At 39.6% G+C, this 15546-nt stretch overlaps 3 protein-coding genes across 3 annotated transcripts; 2 read left to right on the top strand and 1 right to left on the bottom strand.

The window, feature by feature from the left end:
* Window positions 1-5: 5 nt before the first annotated feature.
* Window positions 6-1788, top strand: LOC149678151 (uncharacterized). Its single transcript, XM_089836152.1, has 3 exons — window positions 6-201; window positions 825-905; window positions 1047-1788. The coding sequence occupies exons 2-3, from the start codon at window positions 866-868 to the stop codon at window positions 1460-1462; spliced, it is 456 nt and encodes a 151-aa protein (XP_089692278.1). The 5' UTR covers window positions 6-201; window positions 825-865; the 3' UTR covers window positions 1463-1788.
* Window positions 1778-13527, bottom strand: LOC149678152 (uncharacterized). The gene is made up of 6 exons (XM_089836147.1): window positions 13403-13527; window positions 12210-12715; window positions 9391-11460; window positions 6690-8356; window positions 2709-5809; window positions 1778-2517 (listed from the first exon to the last, which is right to left on the bottom strand). The coding sequence occupies exons 3-6, from the start codon at window positions 11430-11432 to the stop codon at window positions 1999-2001; spliced, it is 7329 nt and encodes a 2442-aa protein (XP_089692273.1). The 5' UTR covers window positions 11433-11460; window positions 12210-12715; window positions 13403-13527; the 3' UTR covers window positions 1778-1998.
* On the top strand, window positions 13329-15172 carry LOC149678153 (uncharacterized). Its single transcript, XM_089836150.1, has 3 exons — window positions 13329-13645; window positions 13725-14130; window positions 14309-15172. The coding sequence occupies exons 1-3, from the start codon at window positions 13337-13339 to the stop codon at window positions 15052-15054; spliced, it is 1461 nt and encodes a 486-aa protein (XP_089692276.1). The 5' UTR covers window positions 13329-13336; the 3' UTR covers window positions 15055-15172.
* The last annotated feature ends 374 nt before the right edge of the window (window positions 15173-15546 follow it).

Here is a 15546-nt window from a genome sequence, read left to right on the forward strand (position 1 = left end):
CTAGTGCTCTAAGTTTTACTTGACACACATTTTTCGTCACGGTGGCGGCGTGGCGACGGAAAGGATTAGGCCTAAAAACTGGGAATGGTCTCACGTTGTTCCTAAGCCTTGGCCTAGAGAGCGTCCTAACTTCGAGGATTTCTTCATTCAAATTTGTTCGGTTTAAATTGGAATACTTGTCGATCTTCTTGAGAATTTGTGGTAAGTGTATGCTTAATTAATAAATACAGATCATAATGAAAGGGTTACACTCTTTGAGCGCATTGAAAGGGAAGAAATTAAGAGTTTCTATGTTATGTCAAAGCTCAAGCTCTAACGAAGAAAGTGGTTCTCGCGGTTGAATTAAATACCAAAAATTACAAATAATTATTTTTAATTATTTATTTTGATGGCGTTATTTTTTCTGAGAGAGTATCACCTTTAAAATTCACGCGACTTCGTTGTTATCAAAATTCGCACAGAAAACCAATCTTTTAATGATAATATTGGCTCAACTTTATGGTGTACTATTAAATGTACTATCAGGGATAGATTTAATTTTAGAAGTAGGAATGGAGAACAGAGTAATCTGGGTGCGCGTCAGCAACGTCTTCAAAATGTAGTTTAAGTGAGCAGCCAATAAGAAAATTTAAACTTTTCGTTACGTGTTGGAGGGAGGGGCTCTATACTGGGCTATGAATCGGACTGAAGTAAATACTAACCGTTCTCCATCCCTACTTCTAAAATTAAATCTATCCCTGGTACCATTTATTCATCAGTATTTCCAAGGCTTAAGTTCCTAATCACTGAAATTAGTAAATTACAAACACCTTCTTTGCCGACAGATTTTTCAAAGATAACCCAGCTCAAATCAACCAAAGAAATTATGGCATCCAGCTCAAATCAGCCAAAACATACTTTCATCGGTAAGAACATGAATGATAATGTATGATAAGAAATAGGCCTATACTTCCGGCTGTATTACATAGTAGAGCTACACAGTTTTTACTTTAAATTGGGGTGCTGTTTTGATTCTTTCAACCAATTCCCGACGGTTTCATTCGCAGATCGTCCCTCCTTCGATATTGTCCTCAAGACCAAAGACAGAGACTTTCGTTGCGAGAAAAGTATATTAGGTTCAGCGTCACCCGTTTTTCAGGACATGATCAACCAATGCACACAAAACGTAATTGACCTAAAAGGAATCCTTTCGACGCAACAAGTTGAAGACATGTTGTTACTCATGTACGAAAATAAAGTTCCGGAGGACAGATGCAGGTTGGCGTCCTTGCAGTCAGTTGCCTATCAGTATCGGTTCAAAAACACGGACTACATACAAGAATTATGGCAAAGACAATGGGGTAAGATCAACAAGCAAATGCGTGAACCAGATCTAGAAGAAAATGACTATGAAGACTATAGCGCTTACGAAAGTCAGTCCGTCAGGGACATCGTTGACAGTGATGAGTACGATTCTGACTGATCATACTTTTAACTCGATCGATGTTTAATTCATTTAAACTTGTTCCTTCAATTTTTTCTTTGTATCTTTTCAATGTACTGTTCTTAAGAAAGAACGTCATCTTACTTCATTTTTGGACAAACGATATTTTGAACACACTTTTAACTCGATCGATGTTTAATTCATTTAAACTTGTTCGGACTTCAATTTTCTTCGTTGTATCGTTTCAATGTACTGTTCTTAACAAAGAACATCATCTTACTTCATTTTTGGACAAACGATATTTTGTTTGATAGTTTGTGTATTTGAGTCAATAAATAAAGAAACAATTAAGTTATATAATCTAATATTATTTGGAGTCATTGTGATAATGTTTATTACAGTGACATACATAAGAAAAAAAATGTTTCACCCATTATCTTCGGGTCCACAAAACAAAAGATACATAAGAGAAAATACAGATGAGAAAACCAAAGCAAAATGACAATACAGTTAAGTTTAAGTTGGGTTTTGATCCCATGCACTTCCACTCAACTCCTGATATAATCTTCTACTGCTTATGATAAGGCGATATCATCATGGGCATCTGTGACATTGTTATCAGTCATATCAGGCGCTTCATTGGGTTTTTCCTGGAAGTTTGCGAATAGATTCCTAGAAACCGAGAACTTATCGGTATTGACTGATCCACTGACGTCAACGACTGATCCACTGACGTCAACAACTGATCCACTGACGTCATCGACTGATCCACTCGGGGATAACGGTTCCTGTTTTATGGCAATAGGCGTATCATGGTTCAAATCGAATTCGAGATTGAATCTTTGGTTCGGAGACGACTTAATGATGTCAGACATGGCGATACGTATCGGTATGCAATTGGCGAACCGGTCTAGACTATTTTCCGATTGGTTCAGAGGTTCCGGTTCTGGTTCCTTTTTAATTGCGTCATTATCATCTTTTTCGACTTCAGAGTCGGACGACAATACGATGGCGTCATCGAAATTATTAACTGCAAACTCCGTTTTGATTGATGTATTTGTTTTTTGAGTTATATTATCAGTTGGTGTTTTGATCTGAGAGGAATATAGGTTATTATAGGACCTGTCATGCAATTATAGGAAAATATAGGACATTTTCAAAAATATAGGATTTGATAGGACCGTTATGCTCCATGGCATGATTAAACGAAGCAAAGAAGTATCGTACAAATAGATACACAGTTCCCCTTCTTGACCGACACTTAAAATCAAAAATGGACATTTACCTGACAAACATCGGGTGTAGAATTGAACAAAATGAATTCAACTTCTTTCAAATAACCCAGGCAGTTATTTAAAATAACCGTTAATAGCTTTTGCCCGAACTCATCCTCTGGAACACTACGCGCACGCGCGTCTTCCATCATGACCTTCGTTTCATCTTGTACTTGGACCAATCGTTCGCGTATTTTGACGAGATTCAAAATAGAGCAGGATTTCAAGTTACCCTTTGACCTTTTCAACTCCTCGAATAAATCGCTGCTTTTCTCAACTAACTTATTCAGTTTAATTTGGTCTATTGTTTCAGATTTCGGCGCTTCCACGTCTACTTTGACATTTATGGATGGTTCAACTACGATATTATGGGTATCAATCGTCATGTTAACGTCATAATTGCCCAAACTATATATTTCAGTATCTCTGCTATCGTTGTCTTCGTTGCAGATTTCAAAATTATCGCAAACATTTTCCTTCGAGACTTTTTGGACATTGGATGCACTTTGACCTGTGTCCAGTTCACCGGGAACCCTCTTAGAAGACTTTGACCTGGGTTTGAAATTTTCGTGTGATACGGTATCGTGTTTCTCAGATTCCTTTTCCTTTGAAACTTTTTGGACATTGGGTGCACTTTGACCTGTGTCCAGTTCACAGGTAACCCTTTTAGAAATTGGCTTTGACTTGAGCTTGAAATTTTCGATTGATACGGTATCGTGTTTCTCAGATTCCCTCTCAACAGCTTCATCCGAATTCGAATTCGAATTAGAGTTCAAATTGGTATTTGATTTTGAAGCATTTTTATTAGATTTTGACTCGGACTTCGATTTGACCTTTAAGGTCTTTGATTTCGATTTAGGTTTGGCTGAAATATCATCGTATTTATCTTGCTCTTTGCGAAGAACGTCTTCTGAATCCAAGTTTAAATTTGATTCCGACTTCTTTGACCTCGATTGCAGCTTGTCCGATGACCTTTTCCTGGATTTGACCTTACTAACATGTACGGAACCATCACCGGGTTGTTCGCTACTATTGCTTATATTGTTATCCGAATCGAGCTCCAAAGTAGAATTCAAACTTAAACTGTCCTTGTGTTTTGACTTTGACTTTGGTTTGTCATCAGATTTTGACCTTGACCTCGATTTTTCCTTATTCTTCGACGACGGTCTTGAACGAATCTCGTGTTTCTCGTGTTCATTATCAAAACCATCGTTCAAATCCACATCCAACTTTGAATTTGACTCTAAACTATCCGTTGATATCGATTTTGACCTCGACTTGACCTTCTCCTTGGACCTTGCCACGACCGCACGTTTTAGTGGATTATCAAGACATTTTTCGCCTTCATTGTCAGAAATATAATCTGAATCGAGGTCAAAAGATGACCTTGACATTGATCTATCTTTCGATTTTGACCTCGATTTGACCTTATTCTTAGAACTTGATTGGACTTTATGTTTTTGTGGCTTATGAAGACAACTTTCGCCTTCTTTCTCAGTTACAAATTCCGTATCGACGTCAAACGAAGACGTATTCTTCAACTTTGACCCTGACCCTGACTTAGGTATCTCATCGAGGTCCGAAGGAGACTTTGAACTCAATGTGACCTTACCCTTTGACCTGGAAATTGATTTACCCTTAGGTAAGGGTGAACTTCCATCATGGCCAATATCTTCCGAATCGAGTTCCATGAGAGTGGTTGACCCTGTCTTCTCGACCTTTAGTTCAACTGGTACCTTAGACCTGATTTTCGTCTTATCTTTCTTCTTACGCTTCGGTTTGACCTCTGGTTCAGGCGGGTTGCGTTTAAGACTTCCACAATTCGATTCCGTATCAACTTCAGATATATATTCAATGGATTTGACCTTTGAACTTGGGTTAACTCTACTTGGCGGGCTCGGGTCGTCGAAGCAGATGTTATCAGAATTCTTAACCAAAGTATTAGCCGATCTGACCTTCTTGTTCTTTGGTTTAACATTTGTGGAACTCAGTTTAAGGTTCTCAAGTGACTTTGAACTTGAAACATCAGTACTTGTGGGTACACCATCCTCCAATAACAAATCTTGGTCAGTAAGTTCAGGTCTGATTTTTGAACTTGAGGTTGGTTTGACCTTAGGCGTAACTGGTTCATCGTTCACCTCTGAACCTAGCGACTTTGACCTTGATTTACCTTTGGACCTACGCTTATTATCAACGACTGGCGGCTCAGTATTTTCACTTCGTTTCATTTCGTTACAAGACATGGACATCCACTTGAGCTTCGGTTTCATGGAACTAACAACCACGTCAGCAAGTTTCAAATCAGTTCCTGATTTCATACATGGTTCAATGGATTGTTCCGAATTGGAACTTGATATTGCTAAATTATCCAATGTTGAACTGGAGTTCAACTCTGATTCAACCGTCGACGAGACCTTGTTGCTCATGTACTCGTTTTGAGTCGGAATTGACCTTGAACTCGAGGACTTCAAATTGGAGTCTGGTTCAATAACCTCCTTACGTTTAGCCTTGGATACTTCGAAGTTGTTCCTCGAGAACTCTTCAAGACTCGGCCAATCAGCTGGATTTCCTTCGTTATCGGGAAACAATGGTACATCAGAACCCTGACTAGGCTTTGCGACTTTTTGCAAGTCCGATTCAACTGAGCCAATCTGAGTTGAATTTTCTGAAACTGGGCAAACGACTGTCGCAAATTTCTTCTGCCGTTTATGGACATTGGTTAAAGACTCTAGCAAAGGCGTAGTGACAGCCAATTTCGCGTCATTTTGGGGACTCGAGGGGCTCGTTGAATTCCTCTTGCGTTTTAGGTTAATGGGGGATGTTATGGTTTCATTCATAGCATCAGATTGTAACGTAATGGTCTGTTCCAGAGAATTACTGGTCTTGCTCATTTCAGTTGTAGTTGTAGTAGTGCTAGGGGGTAATTGTAAGCCTTGAACTCTCCATTTGATTTTTTTGCCACCATAACCCGACATGTAACGGAGTCTAGGGTCATCATTGGGTCTGATTATGTCGCTATTGCAATTATTTGCGTCAATGTCGAAGATTTGCAGACATGGTTGAATTTTCAATCTGGGGTCGTGGGAGGTCTTAGCCGGGATGTTTTTCGGTGCTGTAACAAGGATTAAAACTTACAGCGTAACTATGTTTCCCAATGGTTAGTACAGAAAAAACTACGTTTCCCAATGGTTAGTACAGAAAAAACTACGTTTCCCAATGGTTAGTACAGAAAAAACTACGCTTCCCAATTGTTAGTACAGAAAAAACTACGTTTCCCAATGGTTAGTACAGAAAAACCTACGTTTCCCAATGGTTAGTACAGAAAAAACTACGTTTCCCAATGGTTAGTATAGAAAAAAAACTACGTTTCCCAATGGTTAGTATAGAAAAAAACTACGTTTCTCAATGGTTGTATAGAAAAAACTACGTTTCCCAATGGTTAGTACAGAAAAACCTACGTTTCCCAATGGTTAGTATAGAAAAAAACTACGTTTCCCAATGGTTAATACAGAAAAACCTACGTTTCCCAATGGTTAATATAGAAAAAACTACGTTTCCCAATGGTTAATACAGAAAAAACTACGTTTCCCAATGGTTAATACAGAAAAAACTACGTTTCCCAATGGTTAATACAGAAAAAACTACGTTTCCCAATGGGTTAATACAGAATAAACTACGTTTCCCAAGGGTCAATACAGAAAAAACTACGTTTCCCAATGGTTCGTACAGAAAAATCCACGTTTCCCAATGGTTCGTACAGAAAAACCCACGTTTCCCAATGGTAAGTACAGAAAAACCCTCGTTTCCCAATGGAAAGTACAGAAAAACCCACGTTTCTTAATGATAAGTACAGAAAATCCTACGTTTCCCAATGGCAAGCACAGAAAAAAGCCACGTTTCCCAACCCCAAGTACAGAGAAACCCTTATCTCTGGAACATACGTACACAAAACTCTACTCTGAGGACAGCCCAATAAAATGTCATGTACTTACGGGAACTAATATTAGAATCAACATGGTTAGGGTTCCTATAACGAGGTCGTTCAATCCCTTCAATAAGTACTGGTTTCTTCCAATCAGTATAGATGAGTGGTTTGGCAAAGGCCATTATCCTTTTTGCAGCAGTCTTTTTGTCTCTCACCAGCGTCTTCTTGTCAATTGCCCGTGGTTTGAGTCTTGGATCCTTCCTACCCTCATCGTCTCGAGGTTGAGGTTGGCTTTCGATTTCAACTCCCTCAGTTCCGGAAACTGATCTAACTTTCGGTACAGTAACATGATCGATGGTTTCCATTTCAACCACTTTAGGGGAGGAATAAGGCATCGATTGCGTCATGTTATTGCAGTAAACCGGATCCGGAAATCGAAACGGAACAGTTCCCGATACGAATTGTGGTGGAGGGTACATTGTTAAACCAAACATGGGTGGGGGTACGCAAAAATTAACTACCGGTGGAGGTTGTGGTACGGGAAGCGTTGGACATTCGTAAACCGCGCAAGTACTCATTGTGTAACTCTGGTACGGGTTGGGAAATTGAGGTGCGAGTGGAACATCGCGACGAGGTACTTGGTTACTATCAGTAACATGCCGGTTACGAGGCGGTGTAGTAAAAGACAGGTGCACTGTCTCGAAAGACGTGTTCTTCATCGGACTTGTACCAGGCGGGATTAGGTCATCGGAAACGTGTTTTGGTTGGTATTTGTGATTGGACGCGACGTCACGGTATCTTAAGTTACGTGAAGTAGGATTTTGACGTGGGTTTACAAGAGAATCACAAGGGTTAGTGAGCGTGCTAGTCTTAGCAGCTTCAGTACCCAAGCTTGTTGGATTTTGTGGGTAATTAGAGCCATCGCAAATCGTTGTACTTTGGTTCCCATGATTGTCGTTAGAGTTTGATAGTACTTGGCTACTCTGAGAGACAGCGCTTGTTTTTGGTTCCGTTTGATTATGGACATTGCGATTCTTTGCACTTTTATCACCACGTGCCTCATTAGGGTTAAACGGAAGTTGACTAGCTTGAGGGGTGTCTTTTAGGTTGTACTGGTTTGTGGAGTATTTAGTGCTATCACGGATCGTTGTAAATCGATTACCATGAGTTCCATTATGGTTCGCCTGAAGACCTCTAGATAGTTTCGATTGATTTGTACCAGGATTGTCATTTGTGTTTGGGGCTATATGGTTTGCCTTTGAGACACTGCTTGACTGTGGGGGTGGTGGTGGATTTTGACTCTGATTTTGAGGGTACTCGGAACCACATCGCATCGATGTACTTGGGTAGTTAGTTGTTACTCTTGTTTGTCTTTGACGGTAATTGAAGTCTCCACTGCGATTATCATTTCGGTTAGATTTGGGGCGATGTTTATGGTGTTCATTAGTTGAAAAGTTTGGTCTACGATAATTGTTATTGCCGAAACGATTATGTGTTGGGTAAACCCTACTACGTCCGGGAGTCGGCAGTAAAGTACGTTTTTTCTTGGGTAAAGTCTTCTCGTGGTCTATTTCCTTTTGTATCGGTATTTCGCGAGCGATTTGCGTCTCATGACATGATGTAACGGGCTCTAACACCGGGATTGCAATACTCGGATCGGACACGGGTTTAATTGTCTGTGGTTGACTTTGACATTCACGGGTTAGGATAGGCATATTGGGATCTGGCATAGTTCTGAGTTCGAAAAAGAGAACAACCACAGTTGACCATATAACGCGTGTCAATACGTAATGTCAGAAGGGGATAATAGAAGGGTGACACTCTGTATCCTCTTAATACTTTAGTTATGTAACATGATTCTTCCCGGGCTCATGGCACCATTTTTGTTTGCTCTTCTAATGCTAATCAAACTTCAGATGGGCAAGGGTGAATTCTATAACTGTTTGGTGGTACTAAATCCTCAGCAAACAATCAACCCGCAAACATTGATTGTCTTGACGTCACTGGGACAAAAACACACAAGCGCATGCATGCGCCTTGGCAAATAGTTAAGCAGCGCTAATAGACTAATACAGAAACGAGTTTTGCTTCGCAGTTCTTAAAAACTGCACTTATACACAATCCGCGACACTTTTTCAAACCCACAAAGGGTCAAAAATTAGAAATTGAAATACAAAAAAATAGGCCCAAAAAGTTAAAATAAAAAAACACGTGACCTTAATTAGAAAATCAAAATGGTGAAATTAAGCGCGAGATTTGAATTGAAACTTTTATTGAAATACAGCGCGTGCTGGTGCGTGAGCTAGCGCGTGCTTGAAAAATATTTATTTTGAAACCTATACGAAAAGGCCAAGTTAACCTTACACTACGAGAAATGAGATACTATACCTTTTCAGCCTTTGCTAGTGCTGTAAAGTTAGGCAGTGAAAAAAGTGTACACCCTTGGTCGCGAAACCTTGGGTCTAACTCGCAAAAATTTTTCCACCTCATAATGTTAAGCTCCATAGAGTTTAACATTACGATTTCGGATTGAGAGAACTAACATGGCGGTTTAGTAACCTTGCTACAAATGTTGGAAATGATATTGGGAAGAATCATGTTACAATCGCCACGCTTTGTGGTTTGGTACACTTCCCGAAGAAGGGAAGTAATATACACTTCCGGTTATGTCAAATGCAATAATGAACGCAGACTTGCAAACGGACTTGCGCAAATGGGCTACCATTCAGTAAACTGGTCCATAAAGTAATAATAAAAATCAAACTCACCCAACAGCAAGCACTGGTGTATCCTCAATATCCAATATGCTTTCAAGTAGCTGATTAAAACGTTTTTCTTTGGCTAAAAATCGTTTTTTGGGACAAGTAGTCTTACTAAAGTCCCATTTCGTCGCACCATTTACCATCACATTACTTTGTCCTTGAAACACAACAACACCGGAATTTGACGTCTCTTCGGGTTCCCATTCCAGGTACCTCTTTTTGGGATGTTTGTTCTTAAACATGGACACACGCGAAGTTTCCGAAGTCTCTGAAGAAACCTTAAGTACCTTAGTACGAAATCGTTCAGGTGGTAGTTTATTGCGAAGTACTTTCGTAAGTACTTGTTGCGATGGACCATGATTTTTGTTGGAATCAAATGCAGATGACGCGGATTTAACCCGGTTTCTGCGATTGGTACGCCGGGATTTCTTATTACGACGTTTATTGGTGACTTCAGTTTTCTTTAAGCCTTTGTTGACCAGTACACCGAATTTTCCGTATGTTAAAACTTGTGGTATGGTCACAATTAAGGCCATAACTGACTTATTAAATATACTGGCTTCGTGTAATAATGGTAAGTAGTCAAATACTGACATCGTAAGTACCAACTCGATACGCAAGTCGTATACAAATACGAAATGAACCAAATGGGCGGTAATTGGGCGAAGAAGACCAGATTCTATAGAACGTGTAAAGATACATGGTGGCATTTCAACTACGAAAGGATCATATCCAAACTGTCCTTCCAATGACAATGATGTCATTTCACAAAACGTCTTGTAACGTTCCTCAGGGTATGGTATGGTAGCTACAGACGAATCGGAAGTCAGGTCAATGAAGGACCTAACGCAACTCGACGATGAAGTAATTGGTGAGGTGACAATCTTTTCCTCTGCAAGACTCTTCTCTTCGGCAACGCTCTTTTCTTCGGCAACACTGCCAATGTCCGACATGGTAATCTTAACATCGTAACTCTGTTCCATCAGTAGATATCTCTGGTTATCCATGTCCTTGTCCAACTGAAAATCACGCGATTCCTCATCGGATGGTTCGACGTCAAAATCGCTAGTTGCCAACCACGACTCAACTTTGGCTTTGGCTTTAAAATCAACATTGGCATCTGAATCATTACCAACTTCGGATTGGTAATCGTTACCGGAATGACTGGATCTACTCGGTCGTCGTCGATTGAAATGTCGCCTAGGCGCGGCGTCATTTTCGTGTCGTTTATAGAATGGTACCGATCTTTGGTGATCTCTGTTGGCGTTCCTCGGGCCATCTTTATAGGCATTTTTAAAACCAAACCGGGCCCATGGTTTACGATACCGCGTACGCGTTTTAAACGGCCTTCTACCACCACCGGTATGTTCAAATGAAACGCTGCCACGACTGGTCGCTTTACTGTCCGTGTTACAATTGGACTCAATGGGTGGTCCCCAACGCGATGGTTTCGGTCGAAAATGTTGGTTGTTCTGAACGGATGTTCCGGTATCCAATTGCGCGTCATTAGAATTAGGGACTTGGTTTTCAAGTCCCGTTTGACCCATGTCCATAACGGAACCGGAAGCAGTCATTGGTTCGCCCGGGGATTTGAAGGGGCGTTTGAAGGAAGGTCCGGGTGTATTTTGATAGTCATTACAACCGCAATTACTCGCGTCATCGAATCGTTGTTGAGGGTAAGTATGAAATGGTCTCGGTGTGTTTAAGAACCATTTCCGGCCACCTCGCCCACGTTTATTGGCGAAGTGTCCGTGTGGACAAGGTGGTAAACCGCGGCCACGACCTCTATGGTTATTCCAATGGAATCTGCAATGGTGAATAGCGCCACCCCCGCGAAATCTTTGACCCCCGCGTTCCGAATACGCCCATTGTTGTTGTTGGGGGCGGTGACCGTTATGACCACCACGTGACGCGAATGAAGACGCGTTGTTTAATGCGTTGTTAAGGTAATTGTTACCACCGTGGTAATGTTTTGGGGTTTCGTCATCATAGATATGGTCAAATTCATGATAATTCGGGGTTAATTGTTGTTCAATGTTATCTTCCATGAATTAAAATTTGTTTTTTTTGTACTTCCTATAAATGCATGCAATTTTTGTTAAGGCCTTATTGGGTTTACCATAAGTTCATAAGACATTTTCTCATTGGTTACAGAGAGCTTGTCATGAAGTGACGTAGGTCATAACTATAGGAGGTGTAATACTTATGGAACGCATCTTATAAACTTATGGTTTACTAATATCCTGATTGAAAAGAAAATTAAATTTTCCTTATTACGATTAATATCAAATTAATAGGCCATAAAATTTATAAGTAGGACAGCGCCATTTTGAATCACGTGAAAATCTCGCACTAACAAAGATTCTTGTTAAAAGGGTGGGGCCCTGAGGACGCGAAATCCATGTTTAATTCATTGTTTTAGCCAAGGCTTAACTTGAAGTTTACGTTTTAATTTATAACTCTTTCTGACAACGACTAGCTCAAGCTGCCAGTTTGCAGTTTTGTTTTCGCGCGATTTCAAGGTCAAAATAAACCACACCACGGATTCATGAGTTAATTGGCCATATGTCTAATCAGCGCCACCAGCGGATGGGCTGAAAACTACTCCCATAGAGTCGTAGGTATATTTAAGCGGGTTTGCAGAATTTCCGTCAGATGGCGCGGCGTTCGAGCCACCTGGCGGAAATTCTGCAAACCCTCTTAAATATACCTAATCTCTATGGGAGTAGTTCTCAGACCATCCGCTAGTGGCGCTGATTAGACATATGGCCAATTTTTACAGAAAAGGATAACCATTTAATATTGTTGAACATTTATAAACTCACCTGATGGATGGTTTCAAAATCTTGACCTAATGCGATGCGAGATTATCCTTTTGTTATTTATTCCTAAAAGCAGATATGGCTTCTCACAAACTTATTGGTATATAATTAACTTTCGGTAGTTTCCAGGGTTTGTTTAATTGAAACTACAATACTGGTTGTAATCATAGCTACAAAATGGTAATTTCGTTCTTTAAGTTCCAGTTACTTTTATTTAACGTCAATGTTCATTTTTCATTCTTTGTTGGCAACTACGCGGGACTCGGGAGCGCGGCAAAATGTGACTCATTGCATCATCATGTCTGTACTTTCGCTACGGAAAGAGTCAGTTAATGCTTTGGAATAGGAGACACGAGCCTCCAGTGTCGTCTGCTACTTTATATTACTCTAGCTTTAAATTTTCCTTAAAATAAGAAACAGGCTATTTTTTCGGTCTTTAAGTAATTCTTCATTTGGTAATTGCTGGAAATTAGCATAAATGGCTCACACTTTTCCTTCTAATGCAGTATCTGTGTTTAAAATAAACTAAAACAAGGAGTATTGAAAATTTAAGTTTTGGCGCGTCATACCAGGAAGGATTTAGAAGGGAGTAGAAATTGAAAGAAGGAATAGAATTATCTGTAGAAGTCCTGACTGACTAATAATCAAGGCTGATTGGTCAGCGGGGATAGTTTAATTAAGAATAATGTGCAAGGAATTGGGGAACTTTCAAATGTAGAACTAACTAATATTTAAATAAACTAAACTAATATTTTAACCATACGTCTGACGTAATAATTTACTTTAATTATATTATATTACTAACCGAAATATTAGAATGAACTGAACACATCGGCTTCCAGCGAACGATTACTAATTTTCCTCCAAATAAATTTTTGGAAGAATACTAGACCTATTTTTAGACGATATTTAGGCCTAAAATCTTAAAAAAAACTTTTTATTTACTTTTTTTTCAAAAATAATTATGAACATAGATAAACCAATCGGAGTTTTCATTAAAGTTTCAATTAAAGTTTATTTACGCTTTGATCTAAAGTTGATAGGGTCAAAGGTCACAAAATGCGAGTTAACCTCAGTCTCAAACGATTAAAAATACTATCATAAACTAATTGAGACCCAGAGTGGCCACCATGTCGACTTCCCCCTCCAATATAGTAATGCGTTTACCGCTGCCCCTTTTAAGTACAAGTACTTACTTGAAAATAGCTACCACAGTTTGGCGAAGTCGGAGAATGGTCTCCCATATAGAAAAGTACCCCAATTTCAAACAAGACTGGTCCGACATCGAGAAATTGGCTTTTAATGACGTAGGGACACTTTGCTTGCCCAAGGATTTGCTGGTGAGACTTAAGGACATCATTGTAGCAGTCGGCCAGGACGTACTAAGATGGTTTGAGTCTCATACCTTCGGTGAGATTATGTATCGCTTGCAACGACAGGTGAAATGTTTTTAAAATTTCAGGTATTTTCCCATATTTAGGACTGTAAAATTGACTTCTCCTTGCAATTTTCTTAAAGCTTTTGTTGGAATACTTGGGTAAACTTCAATTTACTTCGCATGGCGCAGTGGACACTGCCAAAATGATCGCCATAATGGTACAAGACGAGCGAATAGACGTTATACGCCGGTACAGGATGGCCTGTGATTATTGCATTGAAGACCAAATATGTCAACTATTGTCGCAACTGCACCCGGAACCGACTTGCGATGTCTTTTGCCCTTTCCACGAGGTAGCTACAGTTGCCATTTGGACAAACGGACTAATCAACAATTTGAATCCTTTGTGGGAACGGGCGGTAACTGGCGTCGAACATCAAAACGAAGATGAACATGATATCTCGGACAACGAGTCTGACCCAAATGTTCACACTTCACCAAGTGCGATGGCTTTTCAATACGCCTTAAAAAATGGATTGGTTGAAGGTTAGTGATGATGATGGAACTTGAGATCTTTAAGCTTGTTAGTTTCTTTGTATGTCTGATCTAGTTCTATAAGAGCTTGTCATGAAGTGACGTATGTGAAACGTCATATCGTTAATTAGCCTGAACAACGTCTTTTAAATGAAAGTTTAATGTTTGTTTATTGTTTACTTTTTTACAGCCATGGAATTCTTCTGGAACAAACTACCGTCGTGCGAACAAAGTGCCAACTTACAGAGTATTTGCGATTACTTCAAAAGTCTGCACACTGTCGATATCAATATCGCCGTCCTCAGTTTCGCGGCACCCAAATTATCTCGCGATTGTCTCAGAAGGATACTTAGTCTAAAAGACTTGAGTATAATTATCGGTTTAACTAAAACCCCTTATAACTTATTCCCGGAAATAATCTCACCATTATTTAACATAACCGAACAAGATCATTTCTACCAATTACTGAAACGGGTTGTGGCTTTCAACGTCAAGCAATTGGGCTTCAAATTGTTCCCAATTTTATGGAACTTGGCGCCAATTGATCATATCCGTTACATTATAAACGACTCCGAACTTCTGGCTGCCTTATTGCTACGTTTAATCACGTTCAATTTTAATGATGGATTCCGATTGATTCTGGAGACGTTAAGGACGAATATGATTGGTTGCGGAGAAGGAAGCGCCATTTTCACGGAATCGGGGTTAGATATTTGCGAGATGCTTTGCAGATTGGATAACTTTATCGACGCCAAGTTGTTAGAAGATTTTTTAGGCACGTGTTTAGCTAATAGGGAACAAGCGGATTGTTTTATGAAAGCTATGGAACATCACGTGACCAATCAAAGAAGGTTAATAGCTTACGGAATAAGCGCGGAGTTTTGGGAACGTCATGAGAAACCAATTTTAAAGAATGTTTTAGATAAGCTATTTTAATGGATTGGCAATTGGGTGAAACATTTTATTTAAAATAATGTTTTAAAAATTATAATAGGAACATAAAAGTTTCCTAATTTTGTACGAATATAAATTTTTTAAAGGAATAAATATTTTAATATCCCTGATGATATGAATCGTTTTGAACTACCGGGGGGATAGATTTAATTTTAAAAGTAGGAATGGAGAACAGAGTAATCTGTGCGAGCGTCAAAGTCTCGGATCCCCTTCCAACGGACTGAGGGGTATGAAAGAAGAGGTGGGTCATAGCGACAGAGGTAAAAAGGAATTACGTATTTTTCGCCGTCCCAGTCAGCAACGTCATCAAAACGTAGTTCAAGTGTGAGCCAATAAGATAATTTAAACTTTTCGTTACGTGTTGGAGGGAGGGGCTATGAGTCGGACTGAAGCAAATACTAACCGTTCTCCATTCCTACTTCTAAAATTAAATCTATCCCTGGAACTACCAAATCAAATTTATGAACGTTTTCA

The sequence above is a fragment of the Phalangium opilio genome, unplaced genomic scaffold (assembly GCF_054372755.1).
Source record: "Phalangium opilio isolate 3A_F unplaced genomic scaffold, DU_Popi_V2 ptg000042l_1, whole genome shotgun sequence".
Lineage (NCBI taxonomy): Eukaryota > Metazoa > Arthropoda > Arachnida > Opiliones > Phalangiidae > Phalangium > Phalangium opilio.

Bases quoted from the DNA above. Each gene is read 5' to 3' on its own strand.
- LOC149678151 (XM_089836152.1), top strand. From the start codon at position 866: ATGGCATCCAGCTCAAATCAGCCAAAACATACTTTCATCG. The intron at 906-1,046 runs GTAAGAACATGA...TTTCATTCGCAG, and splicing joins GCCAAAACATACTTTCATCG to ATCGTCCCTCCTTCGATATT.
- LOC149678152 (XM_089836147.1), bottom strand. From the start codon at position 11,432: ATGGAAGATAACATTGAACAACAATTAACCCCGAATTATCATGAATTT. The intron at 8,357-9,390 runs GTGAGTTTGATT...TTTCGAACTCAG, and splicing joins ACACCAGTGCTTGCTGTTGG to AACTATGCCAGATCCCAATA. The intron at 2,518-2,708 runs GTAAATGTCCAT...TATTCCTCTCAG, and splicing joins CTACACCCGATGTTTGTCAG to ATCAAAACACCAACTGATAA.
- LOC149678153 (XM_089836150.1), top strand. From the start codon at position 13,337: ATGTCGACTTCCCCCTCCAATATAGTAATGCGTTTACCGCTGCCCCTT. The intron at 13,646-13,724 runs GTGAAATGTTTT...ATTTTCTTAAAG, and splicing joins TGTATCGCTTGCAACGACAG to CTTTTGTTGGAATACTTGGG. The intron at 14,131-14,308 runs GTTAGTGATGAT...ACTTTTTTACAG, and splicing joins AAAAAATGGATTGGTTGAAG to CCATGGAATTCTTCTGGAAC.